Source organism: Caretta caretta, chromosome 7 (assembly GCF_965140235.1).
Source record: "Caretta caretta isolate rCarCar2 chromosome 7, rCarCar1.hap1, whole genome shotgun sequence".
Lineage (NCBI taxonomy): Eukaryota > Metazoa > Chordata > Testudines > Cheloniidae > Caretta > Caretta caretta.
The window spans coordinates 67453677-67480896 of record NC_134212.1 but is presented as its reverse complement, the minus strand read 5'-3'; the positions used below and the strand labels follow the sequence as shown (position 1 = coordinate 67480896).

Below are 27220 nucleotides of genomic sequence, written 5' to 3'. Positions count from 1 at the left end.
TCTGGATACCCAGCTTTGTCTCAGCCACTTCATACACTAAACATGAAACCAATTCCTCCTAGAGTTCCTTCTGTCACTACCTAAAAAAGGCATTCAGCAGTGGGAAAGGGGACTGGAGGGGACATATTATATTGAAAGGATGCATGGTCTAGCAATTAAGGCACAGGACTGGGAGTCAGGATATCTGGGATGCATTCCCAGCTCTGGCCGGACTTACTGTGTGACCTTGGTGGGTGCAAAGTAAATAATAAGAACTCAGTCTGCCAGTGATCTCTAAAGGGCAGTGATGGGGACTGTCCTGTTGCATAATTTGATACTCGACAATGTCCCTACCACACACTCTCCTTGTGCGTGCGAGACACAGGCCTGGAGATTTCAAAGGCGGTTGGGAAGAGTTTTTAGATGGCTATTTATAAGGCAAATATTCCTGCAGCAGCTCGGTACGATCCAGGTGGTTCAGATCTGGAGCAAGCACTATTTCCCGATAACAATCCTCACTGAATCCCGATTGCCAAAGGGCTTTCCACAGCTGCCCCCGTGCCCCTTCTGAGCTCCTTGGCCAGGCGCAGCGAGGGCGGCGCGCTCAGGGAGCAGCCGGAACTCGCCCAAGGTCACACCGCCAGCCAGTGGCAAAGCCAGGAACCCCCCCCCCCCGCGACTCTCTGGATTCCCAGGCTGCTTCGGCCACCATCACCCCAGCCGCGGTCTCCCTCACCCTGCGCACCGCCCCAGCCCGCTGCAGGAGCCTGGCTCGGGGCTGCTCCGGCTGACTCCCGGCCTGGGGCCAGCAGAGCCTCGCCGGCCGGGAACAGGGGACCCCAGGGGGCGGCTACCTCCAACACGACGCGCCCCAGGGGCTGGTTGTCGGCTCCCACGTCCAGGTAGACTAGCGGGTTGGGCGGGCTGGCGCTGCTGCAGCCCCGGCTCCAGACAGCCCGCGGGCAGGCGAGCCGCGGCGGGCGCAGCAGGAGCAGGCGGCGGGCGGAGCTCAGCGCGGACATGCTGGCGCGGCGGAGCAGGGCGCACGCGGCCGGCTCTCTGCGCGGCGAAAGGGGGCGGGCGGGGCCGCCAAACACTGCGGGGCTGCCGCCGCTGCAGCGCTTTTTATGGCCTCCGCCGGGAGCCTCCGCAGCGCCCCTGGAAGCGGAAAGCGCCGGGAGGAGGCGGCCAGGTGAGAGGGCCCGGCCCAGGCACGTGCTGCCGGGAGGCGGATGCAGGAAGAAGCAGGTAGGAAAAGGGTTTGAGGGGAGCCAGGGAGAGATGGGCAGCCGGGGGAGCTGGGCTGAAGGGCAGGGAAAAAAACACTGTGACCGCCTTTGCTTTGCTGCCTCAGCACCGGCTGGCCCGGCCCCCAGCCTGACCAATAGCCCTACCCTACCCACACCCCTGAGACCCTGCGCTAGTAAGGAATACAGCATCCTTCAGACTTGACAACGCAACGGTTTAGAGCTGAGGTTCCCACACAGGGGGCTGCAGCAGGCTGGCGGGTGCCATGGTGCTGCCCACGTCTGCCTCCATCTTTCCAGCTGTGAAATCACCTCAGACAGTTAAAAACACATTAAATACTTTCCGAATGCTACTTTTCTATGGAAGCAAGTGCTGGAGTTGCCACTGCATTAGACCTTTGTGAATAGGAAAGGCGGCTGCGATGAGACAGTCTAGGTAGTGAGGCCTGGGTCATGCTATAAAAAAAAAAGTTTAAGAACCTCAGGCTGAGACCATCAGTGTTTTGGAACAAAGAATATGTCAGAACTGGGAGTAGAACTCAGGACCATAAACCAACCATAATTCACCTCCGGAAAGAGCACCAGCACCACTTAAAGTGTTCAAAATAGGTTGCGTTTCTGGCTGGTTTCCACATAAAGGGACATTGCCAAACTGAAATTTAGGGCCTGATTCTCATTGCCGTGCACCTCTTTCTTGACCATTTCTGTCATGATCACAGGAGATGTTTAATTTCTTAACATAAATACATAACTACATTCTTAAGAGTTGCCACTTAGAGGTACAAAAACTTTTAGAAGGGCGATTCATCTTATTAGTTCACAAAACTGAATAGTCATCACCATTAAGTGTTAAGAAGGGAATGAATATACTCTGCCAACTAAAACCCCAATTCTGCAATTGACAGCCCACCAGCATGCAGGGTCAGGGCCTAAACTAGTTTAGCTGACCAATATGTTTATAATAATAATTACTTTTAGTGTGCTCAAAAGTGGGGTAGGCACTCAGCTATTTATTTATTTATTTATTTATTTATTTTTGTAAACTGCCCCAGGAGGTGCTTTAACTTTGACATGCAATGACCATCTCAAAGACAGGGTACTCCTTCTGAGCCTATGCACAAGGGTGAAAGTGGATTTTGAGAGAGTTGGCAATCTACCCTCTGGGAGCTAAAGAGAAGCCATCAACTAATTTCACGAGTCCCAGAACAACCATTGGATAAGACACACACTTGGAGCACTAAGATGTGAAATGCAATTAAATAGGTTATTACCACATGCATTGGGTAGTGTGATGAGTCACAAGGTCAGAGAAGAAAAGTAATTAGCTACCGATGCTGTACAGCAACCCTTTAGAAATGCATTGACTGGAACATATTATTACCTATTATGAAATGGTATTTATAAATAGAAATAAGTAAAACAGTCACACACAGGTGTGTGATGTGACCGTGACATCGCAGATATCCAGAAGGCTCCACAGGTGCCCAGGATACTAAAGTGCTTTCCTAATCCTATGTAGTTTCCTGTTGTTACCTGAGAGACTATTACAATGATACAGTATGTCATTATACCATGTCGTGGTGCTCCAGGTTCTGCTGGTTTATAAAGGAAAGTTGTGTTTCTGTTTAGTAAGATTAACAGTTTACAAAATAACAAAAAGCCACCGTCTGGCAGCTTAGTTGCAGTTCCTCACCCTAAATTAGTAAAATTTAGTTCAACAATATTTATTAACACATTACTAACTTTTTTTAAGCAAATTTCAGCCATTATTTTAGAATTATTCCCATTGAGTTTCCATATTCTGTTCATTTGCCAAAATTTTCAAAATCTCCTGCTACTACAAGCCCTCTTGGGACTTTGTTGTACTCTGTTGAAATCAAAGGCAACATTTCCAATAATTCTCACTGGTAGCAGCATGCAGTCTCTAGTAAATCATTCCCCTGCTTTCTTTTTCTGTTTTTTAAAAACATTGCAGTGCAGTTTCCATAAGGGAAACAGTAATTCTCAGACCTGCTAAAGTTCTCTGAAATAATTAATAAAGTAACCGCTAAAGATGACTTGATTGACATAATGTACCTGAATTTTCAAAAAGCTGGCAACAAAGTTTCTTCCAAAGTCACTCTGAAGAAAAAGATAACTATGGGATAAATGGCAAGGATACAGTATAAAACTATGAAGGATTATGAGAAATTCTCTATGGACTTGAGCACATTAGGTCAAATTTGTCCCTGGTTCACTGCCCATTTCTTCAAGGCATGTATTCCCAGATACCATCATATAATGTAAAGTAAGTGAAGGGGCACCAGAGTGAATTGAGTCAAATGCAGTGTTGTATGCTAAGTCAACAGTTGACTTCCTGATGCAATGGCAGGTAAGTAAACTCCATATTCATCCTCCATAAGACAAGCCATACTGGGCTAGACCAATTTTTCCTTCTAGCCCAATATCCTGTCTTCCAGTAGTGGCCAATACCAGATGCTTCAAAGAGAATGAAAAGAACAGGTCAATTATCAAGTGACAGTCAGAAGCTTAGGGACACCCAGATCATGGGACTGCGTCCCTGACCATTTTATAGTGTTGACCATCAGAGCATCCCCTGGCAAGGAGTTCCACAGGTTGACTGTGTGTTGTGTGAATAAGTACTGTCTTTTGTTTGTTTTAAACCTGCTGCCTATTAATTTCATGGGGTGACCCCTGGTTCTTATGTTATGTAAAGGGGTAAACAGCACTTCCTTGTTCATTTTCTCCACACAATTCATGATTTTATAGACCTCTGTCATATCCCCCCTCATTCATTTCTTTTCTAAGCAGAACAGGCCCAGTGTGTTTAATCTCTTTTCCGATTGAAGCCATTCCATACCCTAAATCATTTTTTCCATCTCTGTATCATTTCCATTTCTAATATATCTTTTTTGTGAGGGGGCGACCAGAAGTGCATGCAGTATTCCAGATATGGTCGTACCATGTAGTAGCATTATGATATTTTCTCTTTTCTTATCTATCCCTTTCCAATGTGCATCACTTTGCCTTTATCATCACTGAATTTCATCTGTCATAGAATCATAGAATATTAGGGTTAGAAGAGACCTCAGGAAGTCATCTAGTCCAATCCCCTGTTCAAAGCAGGACCAACACCAACTAAATCATTCTAGCCAGGGCTTTGTCAAGCCAGGCCTTAAAAACCTAAGGATGGAGATTCCACCACCTTCCTAGGTAACCCAATTCCAGTGCTTCACCACCCTCCTAGTGAAATAGTGTTTCCTAATATCCAACCTAGACCTCACTCACTTCAACTTGAGACCATTGCTTCTTGTTCTGTCATCTGCCACCACTGAGAACAGCCTAACTCCATCCTCTTTTGAACCCCCCTTCAGGTAGTTGAAGGCCGCTATCAAATCCTCCCTCACTCTTCTCTTCTGCAGACTAAATGACCCCGATTCCCTCAGCCTCTCCTGGTAAGTCATGTGCCCCAGCCCCCTAATAATTTCCGTTGCCCACCGCTGGACTTTCTCCAATTTGTCCACATCCCTTCTGTAGTGCGGGAACCAAAACTGGACACAATACTCCAGGTGTGGCCTCACCAGTGCCGAAAGGAGGGGAATAATCACTTCCCTCAATCTGCTGGCAGTGCTCCTACTAATGCAGCCCAATATGCTGTTAGCCTTCTTGGCAACAAGGGCACACTGCTGACTCAAATCCAGCTTCTTATCCACTGTAATCCCCAGGTCCTTTTCTGCAGAACTGCTGCTGAGCCAATTGGTCCCCAGCCTGTAGCGGTGTATGGGATTCTTCCTTCCTAAGTGCACAAGTCTGCACTTGTCCTTGTTGAACCTCATCAGATTTCTTTTAGTCCAGTCCTCCAATTTGTCTAGGTCACACTGGACCCTATCCCTACCCCAGCGTATCTACCTCTCCCCCGAGCTTAGTGTCATCCGTGAACTTGCTGAGGGTACAATTCATCCCAACATCCAGATCATTAATAAAGAAGTTGAATAAAACCGGCCCCAGGACCTACCCATTGGGGACTCCACTTGATACCTTGTAGCCAGACAGCCAGCCCCCACCCTCTCAGACCAGCATTGCTGGAAACACAGGAGGAAGCCGGAACAGGGCACTTAACATATATTCCAGCACAGCCTTTGAAGCTGTGAAAGCACAGGTGTGCTGCTACAATGTGCCTCTGGGAGCAGATACAACGATTAAGCTCACAGCAGGCAGAGGCCCTGTGACAGACATGGCTCTTAGCCCCTACTAAATAGCGTGATGCACACACACCAACATCCTAGGTGGGAAAATATTTACCCTGATAAAAGAAATGTCCAGTAGTCGAAACTTATTGTTTCTCTCCTTTGCAAGTGTAAACTACTCTTGCGAAAGCTGGCGTCACCCAGACAGACCAGCCTCAATTTGGCATAAGAAAGGAGAAAGAGAATAAAGGAGTACAGAGGTATAAGTAGGGGACCTACAGCACCATGATTTTTGGAGTGCTTTTCACTATCTATCTGCTGGTCAGATAAGTGACAGCCTCCCAAGGCTTCTGCGGCTAAGAGGGTCCCTAAGCCTTGTCCCTTATTCGTCTTTCCGCGGAATTGAGTGACCGATCCTGGCTTGGCACCGCTGGAATCGAGAGATGCAAGGAGGGTAAGAAGCACCCACACCTGATCTCCTATCTTTAGTGTACACATATTTTGAAATAGAGCTCTATACTTTGTTTTCTTTCTTTGGGATTGTGGCTTCAGTTTTGTAACTTGTTTGTGTGTGTAACATCTCTACATTTAAATAAGTAGGCACTAGCAATTTTGTAACCACATGATTAGAATCTAGCTTAATAAATTTTGGTAACCATTTGTGCATAAGCCTGACTTGTTTTCTCTGGTTTACTGTAAAGCAGCCAACACAATTAAAGAACCTCAGCCATTTTGGCTCTAAAGCCTGGCCATTAGGTGAGAGTACTAAGAGCCTAGCGTTGAGTTGTGCCGCCTCCACGGGGCAAACTCTTGGGGCACCTGTCAGTCAATCCTGGCTGCCCGCTGCGAAGGAGCTCTGAGCTCTAGCAGTTAAAGTCACGGGTGTGGAGAGGCTCTTAGTGCTGCCATTGGGGCACCTGTCAGTCAGTATTGACTGCCCGCTGCGAAGGAGCTCTGAGCTCTAGCAGTTAAAGTCACGGGTGGTTAGGACCTTGGGGCATCCGTCAGCCTAGCCCGGGCTGCCCGCCGCGAAGGGACAGTGCGTCCTAGCGGTTAAAGTCACGGATGGTATAAACGGGCATAGCTGGCACCTCACCAAACATCCTTGGCCATCGGCTAACATACCTGCTGCCAACTTTTGCTGTCCTTTTGTTGTCCAGTCACCCAGTTTTGTGAGATCCCTTTGTAATCTTCACAGTCTGCCTTGGACTTTACTATCTTAAGTAAAAAGGTCGTAGAGCATTAAAAAGGTCATAGAGCAATTTTTAAACTAAGGGCTGGGGGAAAGCTGATAGGTGTGGAGGACCACATGGTTTGGTCAGAGATATCCCTTAGGGGAGGATCTATTAATGGAGAATCTCTATGTTCTAGTGAGGACAAGAGGATGGAAAATCTTAAAATACAGGCGGGGTCTGATGAGAAATGGGCAAATAAAAAAGAGTCCCATTCAATTACATCATGTAATGGCAGACAGCTAAAAGGAGACAAGTTTTTCAAGTGCTTATATACCAACGCTAGAAGTCTAAATGGGTAAATTAGAGTGCCTCATATTAAATGAGAATATTGATATAATAAGCATCACAGAAACTTGGTGGAATGAGGATAATCAATGGGATACAGTAATACCAGGGTACAAAATATATCAGAAGGAGGTTGTGCTGGTGGGGGAGTGGCATTATATATGAAAGAAAGTGGAGAAGTAAATGAATCAAACTGTACCACAGAATCTCCAGGGATAGAAATTCCATGCTCTAATAATAAGAATATAGCAGTTGGGATATATTACCGGCCACCTGACCAGGATGATGGATAGTGACTGTGAAATGCTCAGGAACATTAGAGAGGCTATTAAAATAAAAAACTCAATAATAATAATGGGGGATTTCAGTTATCCCCATAGTAACTGGGTACGTGTCACCTCAGGATCAGATGCAGAGATAAAGTTTCTTGACAACTTAAATGACTGCTTCTTGGAGCAGCTGGTCCTGGAACCCACCAGAGGAGAGGCAATTCTTGATCTAGCCCTAAGTGGAACACAGGATCTGGTCCAAAAGGTGAACATAGCTGAATATATTAAATGTAGGTGAATATATTAAATTTAATATATAGGTGAATATAGTCAATTTAATAGCCCTGTGGCAGGAAAAACACCACAGCGGCCCAACATTGTAGCATTTAATTTCAGAGAGGGGAACCACACAAAAATGAGGAGGTTATTTAAACAGAAATTAAAGGGTACAGTGCCAAAAGTGAAATCTCTGCAAGCTGCATGGAAACTTTTTAAAGACACCATAATAGAGGCTCAACTTAAATGTATATCCCAAATTTAAAAACATAGTAAGAGAACCAAAAAAAAAAGCCACCTTGGCTAAACAACAAAGTAAAAGAAGGAATGAGAGGCAAAAAGGCATCCTTTAAAAAGTGGAAGTTAAATCCTAGTGAGGAAAATAGAAAGGAGCATAAACACTGGCAAATGAAGTGTAAAAATACAATTAGAAGGCCAAAAAAGAATTTGAGGAACGGTTAGCCAAAGACTCAAAAAGTAATAGCAATTTTTTTTTAAGTACATCAGAAGCAGGAAGCCTGCTAAACAACCAGTGGGGCCATTGGATGATCGAGGTGCGAAAGGAGCACTCAAGGACGATAAGGCCATTGCGGAGAAACTAAATGAATTCTTTACATCGGTCTTCACGGCTGAGGATGTGAGGGAGATTCCCAAACCTGAGCCATTCTTTTTAGGTGACAGATCTGAGGAACTGTCCCAGATTGAGAAGGAGGTTTTGGAACAAATTGATAAATTAAACTGTAATAAGTCACTAGGACCCAATGGTATTCACCCAAGAGTTCTGAAGGAACTCAAATGTGAAATTGCAGAACTACTAACTGTAGTCTGTAACCTATTATTTAAATCAGCTTATGTACCAGATGACTGGAGGATAGCTAATGTGACGCCAAGTTTTAAATTATAGGCCTGTAAGCCTGACCTCAGTACAGGGCAAACTGGTTGAAACTACAATAAAGAACAATATTGTCAGACATATAGATGAACATAATTTGTTGAGGAAGAGTCAACATGGTTTTAGTAAAGGGAAATCATGCCTCACCAATCTACTAGAATTGTTTGAGGGAGTCAACAAGCATGTGGACCAAGGGGATCCAGTGGATAGAGTTTACTTAGATTTTCAGAAAGTCTTTGACAAGGTCCCTCACCAAAGGCTCTTACGCAAAGTAAGCTGTCACAGGATAAGAGGGAAGGTGCTTTCATAGACTGGTAACTGGTTAAAAGATAGGAAACAAAGGGTAGGAATAAAATGGTCAGTTTTCAGAATGGAGAGAGGTAAATAGTGGTGTCCCCCAGCGGTCTGTTCTGGGACCACTCATATTCAACATATTCATAAATGATCTGGAAAAAGGGATAAACAGTGAGGTGGCAAAATTTGCAGATGATACAAAATTACTAAAAAGATAGTTAAGACCCAGGGAGACTGCAAAGAGCTACAAAAGGATCTCTCAAAACTAGGTGACTGGGCAACAAAATAGCAGATGACATTTAAATAAATGCAAAGTAATGTACATTGGAAAGCATAATCCCAACTATACATATAAAATGATGGGTTCTAAATTAGCTGTTACCATTCAAGAAAGAGATCTTGGAGTCATTGTGGATAGTTCTCTGAAAACATCCACTCAGTGTGCAGCAGCAGTCAAAAAAGCAAACAGAATGCTCAGAATAATTAAGAAAGGAATAGATAATCGGACAGAAAATATCATGTTGCCTCTACATAAATCCATGGTACGCCCACATCTTGAATACTGTGTGCAGATGTGGTCGTCCCACGTCAAAAAGATATATTGGAATTGGAAAAGGTTCAGAAAAGGGCAACAAAAATGATTAGGGGTATGGAACGGCTTCCGTCTGAGGAGAAATTAATAAGACTGGGACTTTTCAGCTTGGAAAAGAGACAGCTAATGAAGGTATGATTGAGGTCTATAAAATCATGACCGGTGTAGATAAGGAAGTGTTGTTTACTACTTCTCATAACACAAGAACTAGGGGTCACCAAATGAAATTAATAGGCAGCAAGTTTAAAACAAATAAAAGGAAGTATTTCTTCACATGACGTACAGTCAACTTGTGGAACTCCTTGCCAGTGGATGTTGTGAAGGCCAAGACCATAACAGGGTTCAAAAAAGAACTAGATAGATTCTTGGAGGATAGGTCCATCAATGGCTGTTAGCCAGGATGGGCAGGAATGGTGTCCCTAGCCTCTGTTTGCCAGAAGCTGGGAATGAGTGACAGGGGATGGATCACTTGATGATTACCTGTTCTGTTCATTCCTTCTGGGGAACCTGGCACTGGCCACTGTTGTAAGACAGGATACTGGGCTAGATGACCCTTTGGTCTGACCCAGTAGGGCCATTCTTTTGTTCTTATGAGTAATTTTGTATCTGCCTTTGCTACCCCACTGTTTTCTCCTTTTTTCAGATCAATTCTGAATATGTTAAACAGCACTGATCCTCGTGGGACCGTGCTATTCACCTCTCTCCACACTGAAAATTGAGTATTTATTCCTCTCCTTTGCTTCATATGTTTTAACAAGTTACTGATCCATGAGAGGACTTTCTCTTACTCTATGATTGCTCAGTTTGCCTAAGCGCCTTTTGAATGGGACCTTGTCAAAGGCTTTCTGAAAGGCCAAGTACACTATATCCACTGGATCACTCTTGTCCACATGTTTGTTGACCCCCCTCAGAGAATTCTAACTGATGGGTGAGGCATGATTTCCCTTTACAAAAGCTGTGTTGACTCTTCCCTAACAAATCATGTTCATCCAAGTGGCTGATAATTCTGTTCTTTATTATGGTTTCAACCAATTTGCCTGTTACTGCTGTTAGATTTACCAGCCTGCAATTTCCCAGATTGCCTCTGGAGCCTTTGTTTAAAATTGACATCACATTAGCCAGTCATCTGGTACAGAAGCTGATTTAAGTGATAGGTTACAGACCACAGTTAGTCGTTCTGAAATATCATATTTGAGTTCTGTTAGAACTCTTGGATGAATACCATCTGGTCCTGGTGATTTTATTGTTCAATTTATCAGTTTGCTCCAAAACCTCCTCTATTGATACCTCAGACTGGGACAGTTCCTCAGATTTGTCACCTCCCTTACTAGAAACACAGCAGATGCTTGCAGGCGGCATCAGGTCGGGTTATGAGAGGTTCTGGGTGCTAGCCCCAACAGCTATTATATACAGTAATTGGCCCACACACCATTTGGACTTAGTCTACCACCCCAGACCCATTTTTGACACTAAGATGTAACTCATCAGCAAAAATTTTTTAATTGTTGCCACATGTTAGGCATATGTGTGGTGGTTATCACCAAGATGGATGAAATGATGCAGTTTTTCTTTATCACTTAATGTTTAAACATTATTGAGCACCAAGTCTGAAAAAATCATAAAAATCACACAAAGGGCCATAACTCATAAAAACATAGTTTAATGTTGGCCAAAATTGGCAGCTAGCTTCTAAATACAATCTATAATGCAACTACGTACTGAAAATAGTACTGTTTTGGAAAGGTTGAGAAATATTTAGCCCCAGGTAATATATTTTGTCCATTTTCCCATACTTCTTTCTGTCCAGTTAAAGCAAAATCTATAGTCATACCACAGTATGAGCTTGTTTGTACCATGCAATGCATCAAAATATTTGTCATTATTTGTAGAATGGACTTATTTGAGAACAGTTTTTTCATCTGCTATTTTTATGAAGTTATATAGATAAGACTCCTGCCCCCTAATTATAGAACTTTTTTATGTTATCTGTTCAGCTGGAGTCATAACTCTAAAGCACACATAGTACACCTATAATTATTTTCTTTCTATTACTGAATAAAATGAAAATACATGGAAACTACTTATGTAACAGTAAAGACTCTTAGTAGAAGGGCTATAGAATGTCTTGTATGAATAGGTCACGTGAATAACAAAGTATAACCATGTGTGGTTATGTAACCCCTGTTGGCATGGTGCCGAATTGATGTGGCCATACTGAATGAATGGTCAGAACATGGCTTGACATGACTGAACTCCAAAAGAGGATTCTGGAAGCAGAATCCTTCTCTTAGGATCAGGCAGATGGCGGAGGTGAAACTGACTGGCTCCATGCTGCGTATATGATCAATACGGATCTTTGGGTCAGCAAATATGTCCACTTGAAAGCAAGCAACACGTGTGGAACATCCTGAGTGGACTATAGGCTGACCGGGGCATCTCGACCCCGTTGAAAGACATCACGCAGGGGGCTGAAGTGAATGATTGATAAGGGAGTGAATGTGGGGTAATGTTCAGTTGGTACCATTCTGCAGTCTCCTCCTAAAGTATTAATTAGGTAAAAATGAGTAGCCACACGCCCACTGGGCATGCTTGTAGGACATGTGACTCCTTTGAGGAAAAAAGAGGATAAAAATCAAGCGAATTAAATTACTGTTGGGAATTCCTTAATTAACACTTAAAGAAGCAACACTGCTCGGCAGAGTAGCCAAAACTCTGCTCCTTGGGCTCGAGAAGGACTGTGAGCCTGAGGGGTTTCCAGGTAGCCAAAGCCTTGCCTCGAGGGAATCCGAGACAGACCAGAGGGCTGAGGAGACCAGACCTGGAGGGAAGAAATCTTCCATAGAATTGGTAACCACCTTCTCTGTTTGCCAAGCAGGAACTGTGTGAGGCTAGCACAGGGTCTGTGTGTATGTTTAAAGAGAGGCTCACTAAGAAGAATGTATATGTAAGGGGACTGTTGCCCCCTTACTAACATTCAGTGGGAGTGTTTTAGTTGCTAGCTCCCAGTGCTAAAAGGGGAAGGGTCCATGGGGAATCAGGACCCTGAGACTGATAGTCCCCAGGAACAATGGGGAGAGGCCAATGCTCCAGGTCAGCCTGAATGACAGGGCGGGCAGACTAATCAGGGAGTCAGGAGGCCAGGGAGGTCCCATCCTCCGTGTGAGCTGGAATTGCCTGGGTCAGACAGAGTGGGGCCGAGCTAAGGAGAAAGCAGGGACACAAGCTGAGCTGGGGAGCAGAGCTGTGCCAGATCCAGAGAGAGCAGACCCTGTCCTGGGAGCAGAGCTGCAGCCCCAAAGCCAGAGGCACAGCCCAGAGAGAGGAAATTGCCCTGGGAGGAGAGCTGCAGCAACCAGAGCCAGAGGGGCCAGAAAAGCAGCCCACTAAGCAGGTCAGTGCTGGGAGCAGAGTCACAGAAGCAGCCTGCAGAGCAGACCTGTCTTGGGAACAGAGCTGTAGGAACCAGAGGCAGAGGGCCAAAGAAGCAGCCCAAGGAGCTGGAGGCAGAGCAGCAGCAGTGCTGATGTTGGATCGTATTAAAACAGTTCTGTATTAAAATCACAAACGAGTTTGATTCCCCATAATTAGTAATACCCTGCAATTTAAACTAAGAGGTCTCTTGGTTTTTGGTACCGTTTCTCTCCCTGTGTGTGTGAAACTTGCAAGCTGCTAATTGTGTTAGTACATTCTGAGACAGAGTCTGTTCTCAAAGCAATTCTTTGTAACAACTACTCATACAGAGAGAGACTCAAAGCAATACTCTGTAACAACAGAAACAGCACCCGCCCTTTTGTTGTATTCATCTTGCTTTGTTAACAATTGTGATTAAAATAGAGATAGAGGATGTATGTGGATGGATGCTTGGTGTGGATAATAACTGAATGATCAGGGAGGTGCCAGCCTAGGAATCCAGTGTCCATCGGCTGAAGAAGGCGTCAAGTGGAAATAACCAGAGGACCCCCGGGGGGCAGACTGGAATCCACCCAACAGCCTCAAGGATGGGAGAACCAAAGAACAAGATAACATCTGGCAGCACGGAGCTGTCAGGAATGTGCCATCTGCTGATTGATTCAGCAACAGCATGATGAAGCAATTCCCACAGACTGGCATAGGAAGAAATTCCTATAAAAATGGACTCTAGAAAATGAGAACTTTGGGGTCTGATTCTGCAAACCAACTTCCAGGAGCATCAGATGTGCATCTGACAAGGCCCTGCTCCCTCCTCATGTCCAGGCCACCTGGCCAGTGGCTTGGCATGAGCAGCTCTAAGGCTGGTAACTGTGATAACAACCTTGCAGAACCTGTGTGTGTGTGTGAATAAATATGAAATTGAATGGAATGTTATAGCTATAACTAGCTGCTTACTATGATTCTTTCTGTATTCACAATAAATGTGGTATTTTGACTTTTCCCCTTTAATAAGATCCTGCTGGTTTTTATTTTATTGGTATAACACTGAGACCGAGTGGTGGAGCTGGGGCTGGAGCAGTCCGGAGCTGGGTGCGGTGAGCAGCTTGGGAGAGAGAGGGAGACCTTGGGCAGCGGGCCCAGCACAGGGAGATGCCTCAGCCAAGAGGCTCTGCAGGCCAGGCTTGGATCATAACCCCGACAGGGCGGGGGCGACACTGGGAAGAAGGGTCCTACCACTTAGAGCCTGAGAGCGTGTGGCCACCACCAGAGCAAGTGTCCAACCCACAGATCCCTGCAGCACAGCCAGGGCCTGAGAAGGAGGCCTGGGACTTACAAGGAACAGACTGTGAACTGCCTTGACATTCCAGAGACACTGTTTGTGATGTTCCCAGCCACAGAGATGGTTGATGTGTTTCCTTTAACCTTTCCCATTTTTCCTTATTCTTTTTAAAATTACTTGTTGATTAAATAACTTGCGTTTACTTTAACTTGTATGTAATGGTCAGTGGGTCAGAGAAATGTCCAGTGCAGAGAGAGTACCCTGGAGTGGGGACACCCTAGCCCCTGTCCTAGGTGACCACAGCAGGGTTGTGGGTCGAGCCCCCCAGGAATCCTGGGCCCAGCCTTGTTGGGGTTACGAGTACTCTGCCAGACAGGAGAGTGGAAGGGGAGTCCTCAAGGGCAGGAAGGCCACTGGGTAAAGGAAGTGGGAGCGAGGACTCAGATCCTTTCGCTAGCCCACTTCACTGGGGTAGTGCAGAAGCCAGGAAAGTTCCCCACAATAGCGGGACTATTCCCCAGCTTACATATAGCTTACTGTGTAGTCCTTTAATGTCTAACATAGGAGTTATGTGCTTAATGTAACCCTTTACTATTTGTGTAATTCCTTCTTAAATAAACTGCATTGTATGCAAGTTAATTACTGTGGACCTTTTTCACTGGTATGACAGTAATCTGCTCTTCTGGGAGCCATTACAGATCCAATCAGGGGTAGTAGCCCCTGGTTTCACAACCCCTACATATAACTATGAGCTACTGAATGTCTAATGCAACACCTCTTCAAGCTGTGTTTACTCACAAAAATATCACAGTAATTTGCAGATAGTTGAAACATTTCTACTCGCCCTCTGAACCTGTGTCTCATGAGTACAGTTCTCTGTTGCTATACTTGTCACTGTCACAACTGCATGCATCAGAATACACCAAATCTTCCCTGTGACATTTGCATCTCCTTGTTGCACAGGTACTCACAGCACCACACCGCACAGAGGTGGGGATGACTTCTGGAACAGGTGGTAGCACCATTATTTTAGGAACAAGATGCCCTGGGCTATGTACCACCCATCCGTTGTTGACAGGGGACACTTGAAAATACTGAACTGTTGCACGAGTCTATATGTATGACTGATAATTTGCACGTTTCAGGTACTGCCTGAAGGAGTCCATTGTCGATGGCAGTTTCTCACTTGTTTTGTTTTTCTTAGCAAACAACTCATAGTACACATTATCCAGAGATGTGTGTTTCTTACCACAGTATAATAAAGATACCAGTGAGACAGAGAGAGGAATAGACAGAATTAATCTGAGATGCACTGCTCCCAAGATGCTTCAAACCCTCCATTAGCTCTGGGTGTTCATCTGCTGTCTTCAGTCATCGTTTTTCCCATGCCACTGAAAGCTGAACTGGAGTCAGAGCCATTGACTGCATGAATGTTTGGCAGAATAAGACACATGTCCGTTCTTAGCTCTGTAGCCACTCCATGCATGGGAATGAATCTCTTCTTTTGGCCAAAACCTCTTTTAAATAGATAGTTACCCCAGAAACAGAGAAATATCTTGGGCACATAGATGCAACACCTGAGTCCAATCTCCACATTAGCACCCTGTTTATTCTGACAGTTTGCTTTGCGTGAACATGCAAAAACGTGCATGAATCTGCTTCCTCGTGAACTGCCTCAAGTTCTCCTATTGCAGAATGGTTGCCAGGCACTATTTTCACTGCTCATGCAGTGTCACGAAAGCCAACAGCAAGGTATACTTCATGATGAGGTGACAATCTCCATTCACACTCCATGACCCAGTCACTGAGGAGAAAGTTTGCAATGTTTGGTTTATTCTTTGAATTTGATATCTTAAAGCATTGCTTTGATATGACATAAACAAAGTGGGGTTCTGAACTTCTTGCATTTGGACAATGCAGGCTCTCTCACTAGATTTGATTGATTCATCATTGGCATAATTGTCACCACCCAACAGAAGTGTATTGACATTTTAGTCCAAGGATAATGGTCAGCAGCTGATTGGATAGCTCCCCAAAAGTTTTACATATTACACTATTAGTGCACATCATCTGCAGAAGATCTTGAGGCCAATAATAGCTAATGTTGGCTCACTGGATGGTGGTAGCTCAAACATTGACAGATTTTTCTCCTGCTAAGACTGTGTTGCTTTTTTGAGTCTTTCTTAGAGATCCATTCAAGTTGAAAAGGGAAAGGTGCCAACTTATATTTTATCAGACCTTGGCTGTCAACCTCTCAGCACTGGGAAATAACTGTCAGCTTGCTGAATAGCTAGCGATCAGTAGTTATTTCTTGTGCTGTCTACTTCAACTTTTGTTTGATCATTTTGTTGAGATTTCCAAATGATTTGAGATTATGCCTTTTTATGGAATCAAAGACCCTCTCCCTCACCCCTTTGCAGCCTACTGGTTAAGAACTACTTCATTTCTTGTGTGCCATTCTCTCTTATGTACAAACTTTCTGCAATTTCAGGTGTGGTCACAGTAGATGATGCAGTGTCTGCAAGTGGCATTCTGTTGTCTGGGATTGTTCCAGGTTCAATGCTAAAAGGATTTGTCATTCTTTTAGTCTCAGCTTTTACGATCTCTTGGATAGGAGTTTCATCTGCAGCAATGCACTTTGAGGTAGCTTCTTTGGTACTGAAGGCTGCATTCTGCACGTTTGTTAAGTCAAAGCTGTTACAGCTGGTTTAAAATGTGCAGTCTGGTAATACTTGGTCAGAGGTTTAGCTTTCATGCAAAGATGTTGATGAGTCTCACAGTCCTTGTTCAGAAATTGCTTGATGGCCACATCATGCCGTACACCACCGAAGGGTCTGGCAATTCAGTATACTACTCCTTGACCATCAGCTAGAGCATGATTTTTATCCATCTTCTGCTACATTTATACAATTCACATGACCATACGGGAAGTCAAATGGAATAATCTCTGCAAATGTCTCATGCTCCACGGACTTGTTTTTGTCTCTCTTTGCTACCATGTAATCCATCAGTAGTTGGGAGAAACCCATTCCATAGTTTTTCCAGAACAGAAGTGTATCTGAATAGTTTTTTCCCTTGGGAAATTTAAATGTCCATGAGCTGCTGGAGTGATTGGGTATTGTTCATGAAGTTTGCCAGAGCATTTTAAACATAAAAAACATTTTATAATTAGGGGTTAAGGATCTTAGTTGCATTGTGACAGATTTTCATTACCAATCTGCCTGGGCCACAGTTGATCAGGCTGGGGCCACAGGATCTTTTTTGGGGAGGAGATGATGAGGCACACTAAGTGTCTACATTTTAAAGCTCTATTGATAAAATAATAAAATAGCAGAGAGTGCTGGGAACGCTCCCATGTCACTCAGGGGAAGAAAGAAAGCGTTAATGCCCCAATCCCTAACCCACTTTCATACACACGCACGACCCAGACTGGCCAAGTCTGGGTGTAACATCAGAAGAAGGGGGGAGAGGGTGGGGAAGGTGGATGGGAGTGCTGTCCTGGGTCCAGGCTGTCCAAGGATCTGCTGTGCTCTCCAACTTGCTTTGACTCTCGGGAGGGTTATAAGTCCTGGGTTCCTTTGGGGGTGTTTTCATCCAGGGCCTTCTGTTCCTGGTGCTCTTTGTACCAGTCCAAACAGGCTTGCTGTGGCCTTCCCGGTTTCCCAAAACATCCCGGCTCCGGAGACTGTTTTCCCTTCTGTTTTTGCCTTTGCTGTTGCTGTTTCATTCGCTCTCACTGTTCTCTCTGCAGCTTTGTTCCACTTAGTTCTTCTTTTTACAGGGCTGGTTGGGGTGGGGGGTGGGGAGGGGTTGGACTTCCCCTCTTCTGTCTTGGCAGAAGGTAGCAGCTGGCCTTGGGTTGGAATTAGCTTCTTATCTTCAGACTGAGCCTGCAAGCTGCAGTGCTGAATTAACCCATTCTCTGCTTTCTTCTTTCCCACCGCCCCCCCCTCGGCCTCTTGTACTCCTGCAAATGAATCTTCCACTCTCCACTCACAAACCTTTAGCCCTTCCCAAAATACTTCATGATGCTTGCAATAGCATTAGCAATATACAGTGCTGATCTACCTTCCCAGGGGACTCCATAAGGGGAGGGGGGCATTGGGTTGTGCCAGCATAACTTCATGAAAAAGAAAAACTTCTCAGATCGGTCCATTCTTCAAATAATGACAAATATTTTGATGTTTGCCAGAAGTTGGGAATGGGCGACAGGGGATGGATCACTTGATGATTACCTGTTCTGTTCATTCTCTCTGAAGCATCTGGCATTGATCACTGTCGGAAGGCAGGATACTGGGCTAGATGGCCCATTGGTGTGATCCAGTATGGCCATTCTTATGTTCTTACGATATATTACCTGGTACAAACAAGCTCATACTGTTGTGTGACTACAGACTTTTGCTTTAATTAAAAATATTTAATTAAAAAATATAATCTCACCAAAGCTTATTTAGGTGCAGTGTGTAAGGTTAAATCTTCAGTGCAGTGACCCACATGGGCACCACAGCACTTCACCAGACAGTGATGTAGCAGTTACTTGTAGATTTTTGCCAATATAGCCTTCCCCAAACACACAGCAGCTTGCTACACTACTGTATTTTAACAGTCAGGGAAATGTGTTGCCTGCATAGGACTGGGAATTCACTCTACAGAGCTGGGGTGGGGAGATTTGAGGGGTTGGAAGCTCTTCAAGTAGGTACTGATTTTTCCTCTGCCCTCCAACATAACTGGGTCTGCAGCCCAGTCTTTCACAAAGCTTTAGCATAGCAAAGCTCCCAAGCTTCACCAAAGCAGAACTTCTCCTTACCCCAAAACTGAATAATGTGTTAGGCCTACACAGCAAAAGATGTGCACGGGCTGGTCTACCCACCCTCGCTTGAATTCAGCTTGCATGTGTAACACTATGAGCAAAGACAGAGCAGCGTGGGCTTCAGAACAGGCTAGTGGGCTGAGCACGTACCTATGGTCCGTGCCAGGCTTGTACTACCAGTGCTGGAGTCCATGTTGCACTGTCTTCACGGCTATTGTTACCCACACTAGCTAGATTCAAAGTAGCCCAGGTAGGCCAGTCCATGAACAAATAGGACTCTGAAAAGATACCGTGCCCAAATGGCATCTCGGGGTTTCGTATTTAACATCTCCATGTTTTCCATATCACATTTACCAGAAAGGAATTAATCTCAGTCTCTCCCAGTTGCATTGGCTCTGCAGTACTAAAAACTTAGCTTTGTCACCCAAGGGGATAAATCTGGTTTTGAATGCAGAGGGAGCAGACCTGCCCCTAAATGGACACTGCGAGAAGAGCTGTTGAGTGAGAAGGCACTATTTCTGTACAGTCTATTTAAAGCATGGGCCACACCTTAAACATTCCTTTCCCCCTTACAATATGGTTCTTCTGTAGCTGTGCCTTTTGCCAGTATGTTAATTGGGTGTTTTCTCCTACACTAACCTTACACTGTAACTCTCATTTCTTTCCCTCAACAGGAAGCAGTTATGCAGACAGTCAGAAATTACAATTATCTAACGATTAGTTTGGCTCAAAAAATCTGATGCAGACCGATAAACTCTACCGCCAGCCACGCTGACTGTCACAGCCCTGCAGGGTTCCCTAAAGGCAGTCAGCTATTCAAAATTTATACACATACCCTCGCTCCCCAACCACCACATATACCCATCATCTTATGAAGTGAACCTGCCACGATCCAAAATACAATCTGTTACACTTCAGATAACAGTCAGATGGAGAGATTCAACAGTTGTTAAAATGCCTGATCCTTTGGGGAATGGAAGGGAAGCTTGTAAGAAATATTGTGCTTAGGAAATAAAAATGACTTTCCATGGTATATCCCTTTGTACGTGTATATCCAGAAGATTAAAAATCTAGCAATGTGTATGTTACAGAGGATTTAAACATACCATTCAGTACATTTGAAGGAAAATATTTGGAGAACATTTCTGTATGTTTTCATATATTTAAACAGCACAAACAAATGCTGTTACTGCAAGAAACCAGCTAATTAAATATGCCAGATAGCTGATTTTACACTAATTGCTGGAATAATTGCTACCATTGTTCCGAAGCAAAATTAGAACATTTTGTGTTTGTAACCATATAGCCAACTCAGTATTTACCAAATTAACCCTTGTTTTTGGCTCATCTATATTTAATAAGAAGACTATTATAAAGACTATTATACTAACCTCTAAAAGATCAGATAGCTACGTACTACACCAAGCTAATTGGCTCACTCAGCCATATAGGAAAGATGGTGTGACCTCTATTATGCTAACGTGTTTATTCATAAATATAAGTTCCGTTTTGTTCTAATCGCACTCCGTTGTGCCTCACTGTGTTAGCCGGGCTCTTGAATGACTATGGACAGGATACAGGAGAGACAGTGTCTATCAATAAGGCAGTGGACTGGGAAGCGAGAGCTAGGTTCTCTTCCTTCCTCCGCACTGACCTGCTGTGCAGTCACGTCACTTCACCCCTTTCCACTCCCACCCTTTGCCCGTTTAAATTGTAAGCTCCCCAGGGCTTAATGAGCATTTTAATGTCTCTTAAAGAGCAACTGCACAGGGTCTAGTGAAATGGGTCCCTGATTTTGGCTGGGGCCTGTGGCAGGGCACCATATGCTGTGTGCCCCCTCATGGAATGGCTCAGGTCCCTCCCAATAACTTACTTGTGCCCGAAAGTATATTCCTTTTCTAGGGATCTAATTATAAAAATAGAGTCCCCCTTTGGCCCCTCAGACCCAAACTCTTCCCTCTTGGGGATTCCAGTTCACTGTTGTTCCAAGGCTTCAGGCGCACAGTACCCATACAGTTCCTCTGAACAAGGAAGCTCTCCCAGTCCCAGGACAGCCCCTGGCCTCTCTGAAGAGACTTTCTTGCTGGCATCCTTATGCCCTGGTCCCTGGGCTCTCAAGTGTAATTTTTAGAAATATAGAATATGTACCAGTCAACGTACCTTCTTCTCAACGGATAGAAGGACACATGACTATGTGGTAAGATATGCTGTATTTATACTTACTTACTTCAGTTTCCCTTGTTTTCTGATTTGTCACAGATCCAAAGTAGTATTTTCTTTCAGAAAAATCAATCTGATTCAGAAGTATGTACTTCAAGTGATCTGCCCTACTTGTCAAGGGGAATCAAAATACAGGTTAAGGAATTCCAGAGCCCTTTTCTTGATGGGGTTATGCAGGCTTCCCCAGCTCACCAGGATCTAGGTTCCAGCCCCACTACATGGATGTGCCCTTTGTCTAACACACGTCTTCCCCTTGGTTCAGGGCCCTCACACCCCTCCTTCTAGGGCTATGCTACAGTTCAGGCAGGCTTCCCCATCCCTTTCATTCCCACCCCAGGGAGCCTAGCTGACTCAGTGTTCCCAACTCAGCGTTCTTCAGGCTATCTGCCCTCTCTCACCTCTTCCTAGCATCAGCTAACCTCTGGGCTTTATCATGTTCAAGAAGCAGCTCCCTGATTAACACCAGTCCCCTAGTCCCCAGTTTGTCTGCTGTTCCCTTGAACACCTGTTTCCTTAAAGGGGCCATGTCATGAAACAGGGGTTGACTGGCCCTGAGTTCCACTCTCTCTTAATGAGGACACACCATGCTGTTACAGGGCATTTAGGTACTGCCATAATGTAAAGAATAAATGACATGTCCCAGAGGTTCACAGGGGCCAAAGGGAGGTAGAGAAGGGCTGGGGGGGGGGGCAGGGAATGGATATGAGCTTGAAATGTTATCACCTAAAAGGAAATGGATATTTGGATTTCATTTAGTTCCATTTCAGTCTAAAAGGAACTCCACACCAAAAGGCACTCAGCCAAAGCTCTTGGGGCCCTTGACATGCCTTTAATAACACAATCATACTGGTATCACACAACATAAAATGGAGCAGGACTTTTCTTCCCTCCTACCATGTATCTTTTAATTACCAGTCATGACAACCATACAGCTAATGAAGAATTATTAATGAACATTTGATTTCAGTGCAAGATAGAGATGGAGAGTAGACAGTTGGATATTTGGAAAGGACATCTGAAAAAGCAGCGTACAACCTGTGTACAACTTGTAACATCAGCAGATCAAAGGAAAGGAGAAGGCTCCTGAACAGCTGGCTGAGGTGAGCCTACTGAAAGGGTTGACATCTTTACTTCAAAGTTGGGAGGAATTATAGAAGGGGTTGGGTGGCTGAGCAAATGTGACATGCTCCTTACAGCTCTGAGAAAGTGCCAAGGCTTTTACCATGTATGGGACAAGGCAAACAATCCACTCAGTCTCTAACTATAATTAGCAACTAGGCAGAAGGTGCTTTTCACAGTAGCTGGAGCAGGTGTGTATTATCTGACCCTTTAGTTTTGTTCTCTCTCTTCCCTGATTTTATTTCATTTGATTGATAATACAAGAAGAAATGTAGATGAAAGAAATGAAGCTCTTATTGCTATTATATTACTTGTATCACTGCAGCACCCGGATTGGCCCTATTGTGTTAGACACTGTACTCACACAGAATAAGAGACAGTTCCTGCCCTGAAGAGCTTCTGATCTCAACAGACAAGAAAGACGAAAGGTGGTATTATCCCCATTTTACACATGGGAACAGAAACAGACACACATTAACTGTGTCCACACATACAAGTGGTGCCCTCTGCACCTGCAGTGATAAAAAGTGGAATGAGAAGGCTTGGTTACAAGTAAGGACAGGTAAGTTGGCAGAGTTATTAAGGAACTTTATATAAGCACTAGAAATTCCATCTATTCAATGGGATCGTGTCTAGTCCCGGCACATGGGCACAAGGTGGGAGGTAAGAGGGTGGAAGGAGCCTTACTTGCACAAGGTCAGACACATTTGGCCAGCAATGTCCCTCTGCCATGTACATTGGCCAAATCGGACAATCTCTACACAAAAGAATAAATGGACATAAATCAGACATCAAGAATTATAACATTCAAAAAACCAGTCAGAGAACACTTCAACCTCCCTGGTCACTCAATTTCAGATCTAAAAGTCGCAATCCTCCAACAAAAAAACTTCAAAAACAGACTCCAATGAGAAACTGCAGAATTGGAATTAATTTGCAAACTGGACACCATTAACTTAGGCTTGAATAAAGACTGGGAGTGGATGGGTCATTACACAAAGTAAAACTATTTCCCCATGCTAATTTTCCCCCTACTGTTACTCACACCTTCTTGTCAACTGTTGGAAATGGGTCGTCCTGATTATCACTACAAAAGTTTTTTTTCTTCTGCTGATAATAGCTCACCTTAATTGATTACTCTCATTACAGTTGGTATGGCAACCCCCATTTTTTCATGTTCTCTGTGTGTGTCTATATATCTTCCTACCGTATTTTCCACTGCATGCATTCGATGAAGCGAGTTTTAGCCCACGAAAGCTTAAGCCCAAATAAATTTGTTAGTCTCTAAGGTGCCACAAGTACTCCTCGGTTTTATTTGGCCTTAAGTGACTTGTCCCAGCTCACAGAAAGTGTATTTGGCAGGGTGGTTATTAAAACCTAGGAGGAGTCCCAGATGCCTGCTTCCTACTCTACTCACTAGCCTACACTGTGTTTACACACATTCTGCTTATTAGATGGGATCTTAAGTTATTTTAAAAAGTTACTTAAAAATTCAGTTCTCCTTTTAAAGTCTGCCTTCTCCTGCTTTGATACTTCCCCCTCTGTGGCACAGCCAGAAAAGTGTGTGCCCTTGAGAAAGAGGCAAAGTGTATTGAACAAATGACAACTACTTTCAGAAAAAAGAGACATATTTTTCCAGCACAATAAAACAAAACAAACCACAAAAGCCATCCATTTAACAAGACTTGTCCCAGAGATTTTTAGTTAGTTCCAAGCCTCTGTCCCCCAAAAGGCAATACAAAATTATATGAGTAAACAAACATAAGAAACCAACAGGAAGGCCTTACAGAGAGGGCTTATAAATGGACCCTGCATAAGACATATTAAAAAAAATCCCACAGGGAAAAGAAATCAATGTATGTAGCACTTGAGGTGTGCGTGGGGATTTCCAGTTTTTTCATATGGTAATATCAGTATTTAGTATTTATACAGTGCTTTTCGAATTCCAGGCTCTTTACCCATGTGAGGTAGGTCAGTAAATAGTACCCCCATTTCACAGGTTAAGTGACTTGCTCAAAGCTACAGAGGGGGTAAATGCAGGATCCAGGATGAAAACTCAGGAGTTCTAGTCTCCAGGGACTTAGAAGTGGCAGATAGTCCAGTAGACAGGGCACTGGACCGATAAGGAAGGAGATCTGGATTCTATTCCTGACACTGACAAGCTCAAAAGCTTGTCTCTCTCACCAACAAAATTTGGTCCAATAAAAGATATTGCCTCTCTCAGCTGATCTCTCAATATTGTGGGACTGACATGACTACCACTGCACTGCATGCAGACCTGGTGTGTGACCTGGGTCAATTCACTTCATCTCTCTTTGCCCAAGTTTCCCCTCCTACACTTTGTCTCTAATTTAGGTAGAATTTATGCATTTCGGGGTAGGGACAGTCACTCACTAGGAGTGAATGCCTTACCCTATTGAAGTCAAGGGGAGTTTTGCCTTGAGACCATCAAATCTAGATCCAGACTCAGATTCAGACTAAGAACTAAATCTACTGAGAATTTATTGAGATGTTTGGCTAGGAGAAAAGTAGATGACAGCATTTTAGTGAACTTCTAAACAATGGGTTTGGCTAAGAAGCTCTACTTTGCTCCCTCATTTAAAGTGACACATCCACTGAGGCTGTTGTCCTATGAGGTAGTGGATGAGTACAGATGGTTGCTCACCAACACATCATCTACTTTCTTCTCTAAAGCTCCAATTGCAGAGAAGACATGCTCTCAACTGAAAGGCCATACATTCTTAGCAATGACTGAGCAAGTAGAAAGGATTTTCTGGTATGGAATCCAGAGCCAGAATGGGTGGTGCTGAGTGAAAAAATTTTGACAAATAGATGGGCTGACTCAAAAGAAACCAAGAAAAAAATAATTTTGCATCAACCTGAAATATTTTGGTCAATTTGAAATGAATTTCTTTTTTAGTTCTTCAACTTATGTATATATATATATATAAAAGTGGCTTTGGTTCAAATCAAACTGGATTTTTTTCTTTTAGTTTTTGATTCAGTTCCTGAAGGCTCTGCCTGACGCAAACTCAATATCTAGATGAACTTGGGGCTTTGACAAGAGCTAGCTGGCTGCAACTTGGTACAGCTAAGCCTAAAGAAATGTTGGTGGGTTGATGAAGCATGCACAAGTATCGAAGTTACGAAAACAAGAACTGCCGTATTGGGTTAGACCATGGTCAGCCTTGCCCAATATAGCATCTCCAAAGGTGGTCTATACCAGAGCTTCAGGAGTGAACAGAACATGGCAAGTATGGAGTGATCCATCCCTGTCTTCCACTTCTGGCTTCTGATGGTCAGAGGATTAGGGTCACCCCGAGAATGAGGTTGCGTCCCTAACCGTCTTGGCTAATAGCCATTGATAGAGCTATCCTCCATGAACTTACCCAGTTCTTTTCTGTACCCGGTTATGCTTTTGGCCATCACAACATCCCACGGCAATGAGTTCAATAGGTTAGTTGTATGTTTTATGAAAATGTACCTCCTCTTGTTTGTGTTAAACCTGCTGCCTATTAATTTCATTGGGTGACCCCTGGAATTTGTATTGTGTGGAAAGGTAAATAATACTTTTCTGTTAATTTTTTCCACACTGTGCACGATTTTATAGACTATCATCTATATGATAGATGTCTCAAGACATCGAGATAGACTTATGTGCAGTGCTGGGGAGGAACTAGTGGTTGTGGTACTTGTAGGTACCAGTGACATAGGGAAAAGTAGGAGAGAGGTTCTGGAGGCCAAATTTAGGCTGTTAGGTCAAAGGCTAAAGTTCAGGACATCCATGGTAGTATTCTCTGAAATGTTTCCAGTTTCCATGCAGGTCCAGTTAGACAAGGTCTCAGTGTGTGGATAAGACTATGATGTTGGGAAGAGGAATTTAGGTTTATTAGGATCTAGAAAACCTTTTTGGAAAGAAGGAGCCTCTAGAGGAAGGATGGTCTCCACCTAAACCAAAAAGGAGTCAGATTGCTGGCATGTCAAAGTAAAAAGTTCATGCAGGAGTTTTTAAACTAAGGGCTGGGGGAATGCCAGCAGGTGCAGAGGAGCACACAGTTGAAACAAAGACATCCCCTAGGGGAGGATCTATTAAAGGGGTTACTCTATATCATAGTAAAGAGGAGAAGATAGAAGTTGGTGGAGTCTCAATTACATCACACAATGGCAGACAGCTAACTTGACAAATTTTGTAAGTCCTTAAATGCTAGAAGTTTAAATACTAAGATGAGTGAATTTGAGTGCCTGGTATTAAATGAGGATATTGTTATAACAGGCATCACATCTTTCTTGGGTGGTAATAGCTAGTTTAGAGTTTTTTGTAGGTGTAGAGTTGGGGTATTTCTCTCCCTCCCCACAGTGTACATTACTTTTCAGTTCTCAATATTGCGCTATACCGGCACTCCTAATACAGAGAGTCCATCTGCTCTTTTATAATGCAAATGCATATGTTAGGTATATTAATAGATCTTGGGTCATTCCCAGTAGCAGCTGTGTCCAGAAGCACATTCTTCCACCTCTAGGTGGTGATAAGAGTATGACCGTTTATCTCTGACATGGATCTAGCCCCAATTATCCACGCCTTTGGCACTCTGAGATGAGATTGCTGTGACGTGCTCTACCTTGGCCTACACATTTGAGACTCCACAGGAAAGAACCTGAATGCAGACTGCAGAGATCTGTTTATCAAGCACCATTTCACATGAGAAGCACATGACCCCTGTGACTTATGGCCTGCACTGCCAGGAAGTAGGTTTCCAATGTGTTGGTTTTAGCATATGTCTTGGGACCTCAGAAACTGTGTCAAGGTCATGGCAAGTTTTAAAGGGAGTTGGCTGTTGGCAGGACATTACCGTTAAAAGGTTCTCAGCTTTGCAATTACCCCTTCTTCCACCCTTAATCTGCCAGAGCCTGGAACTGTTACCCTGCGGGGCATACTATAAGGGTCATTTTTCTCCCAATGGTTTGAGGAGGATTGGCTGAGAGTGGATGTGGTATTTATGTCAGCTATCGAGAGCTTTTATTAGCTGGTGTGTATTTTGTTCATTAGTTGGTTTGGCCTGGGAAAAGAGGGTGAAATAGTGGTCCATCACATTAAGAGATTGTGAAATTAAATGATGTAAGAGCC

General features: G+C 44.0%; 1 protein-coding gene and 1 long non-coding RNA gene across 3 annotated transcripts in view; one reads left to right on the top strand and one right to left on the bottom strand.

Annotated features, from left to right (window-relative positions):
• The window catches only part of PPIF (peptidylprolyl isomerase F), a 17005-nt gene extending 15938 nt beyond the window's left edge, over positions 1-1067 (bottom strand). The window contains exon 1 of the mRNA XM_048856154.2: positions 834-1067. Coding sequence (XP_048712111.1) covers positions 834-1001 — 168 coding nt within the window. The 5' untranslated portion in view covers positions 1002-1067. The remainder of the gene's footprint in view (positions 1-833) is intronic.
• Positions 1014-27220, top strand: LOC125639339 (uncharacterized). 2 transcript variants are annotated; one of them, XR_007357464.2, is made up of 4 exons: positions 1014-1227; positions 21944-22076; positions 22421-22657; positions 25089-27220. It is a non-coding gene; the product is annotated as an uncharacterized LOC125639339 (long non-coding RNA). The 2 variants fall into 2 exon arrangements; XR_007357463.2 differs by lacking the exon at positions 1014-1227 and adding an exon at positions 17745-20953.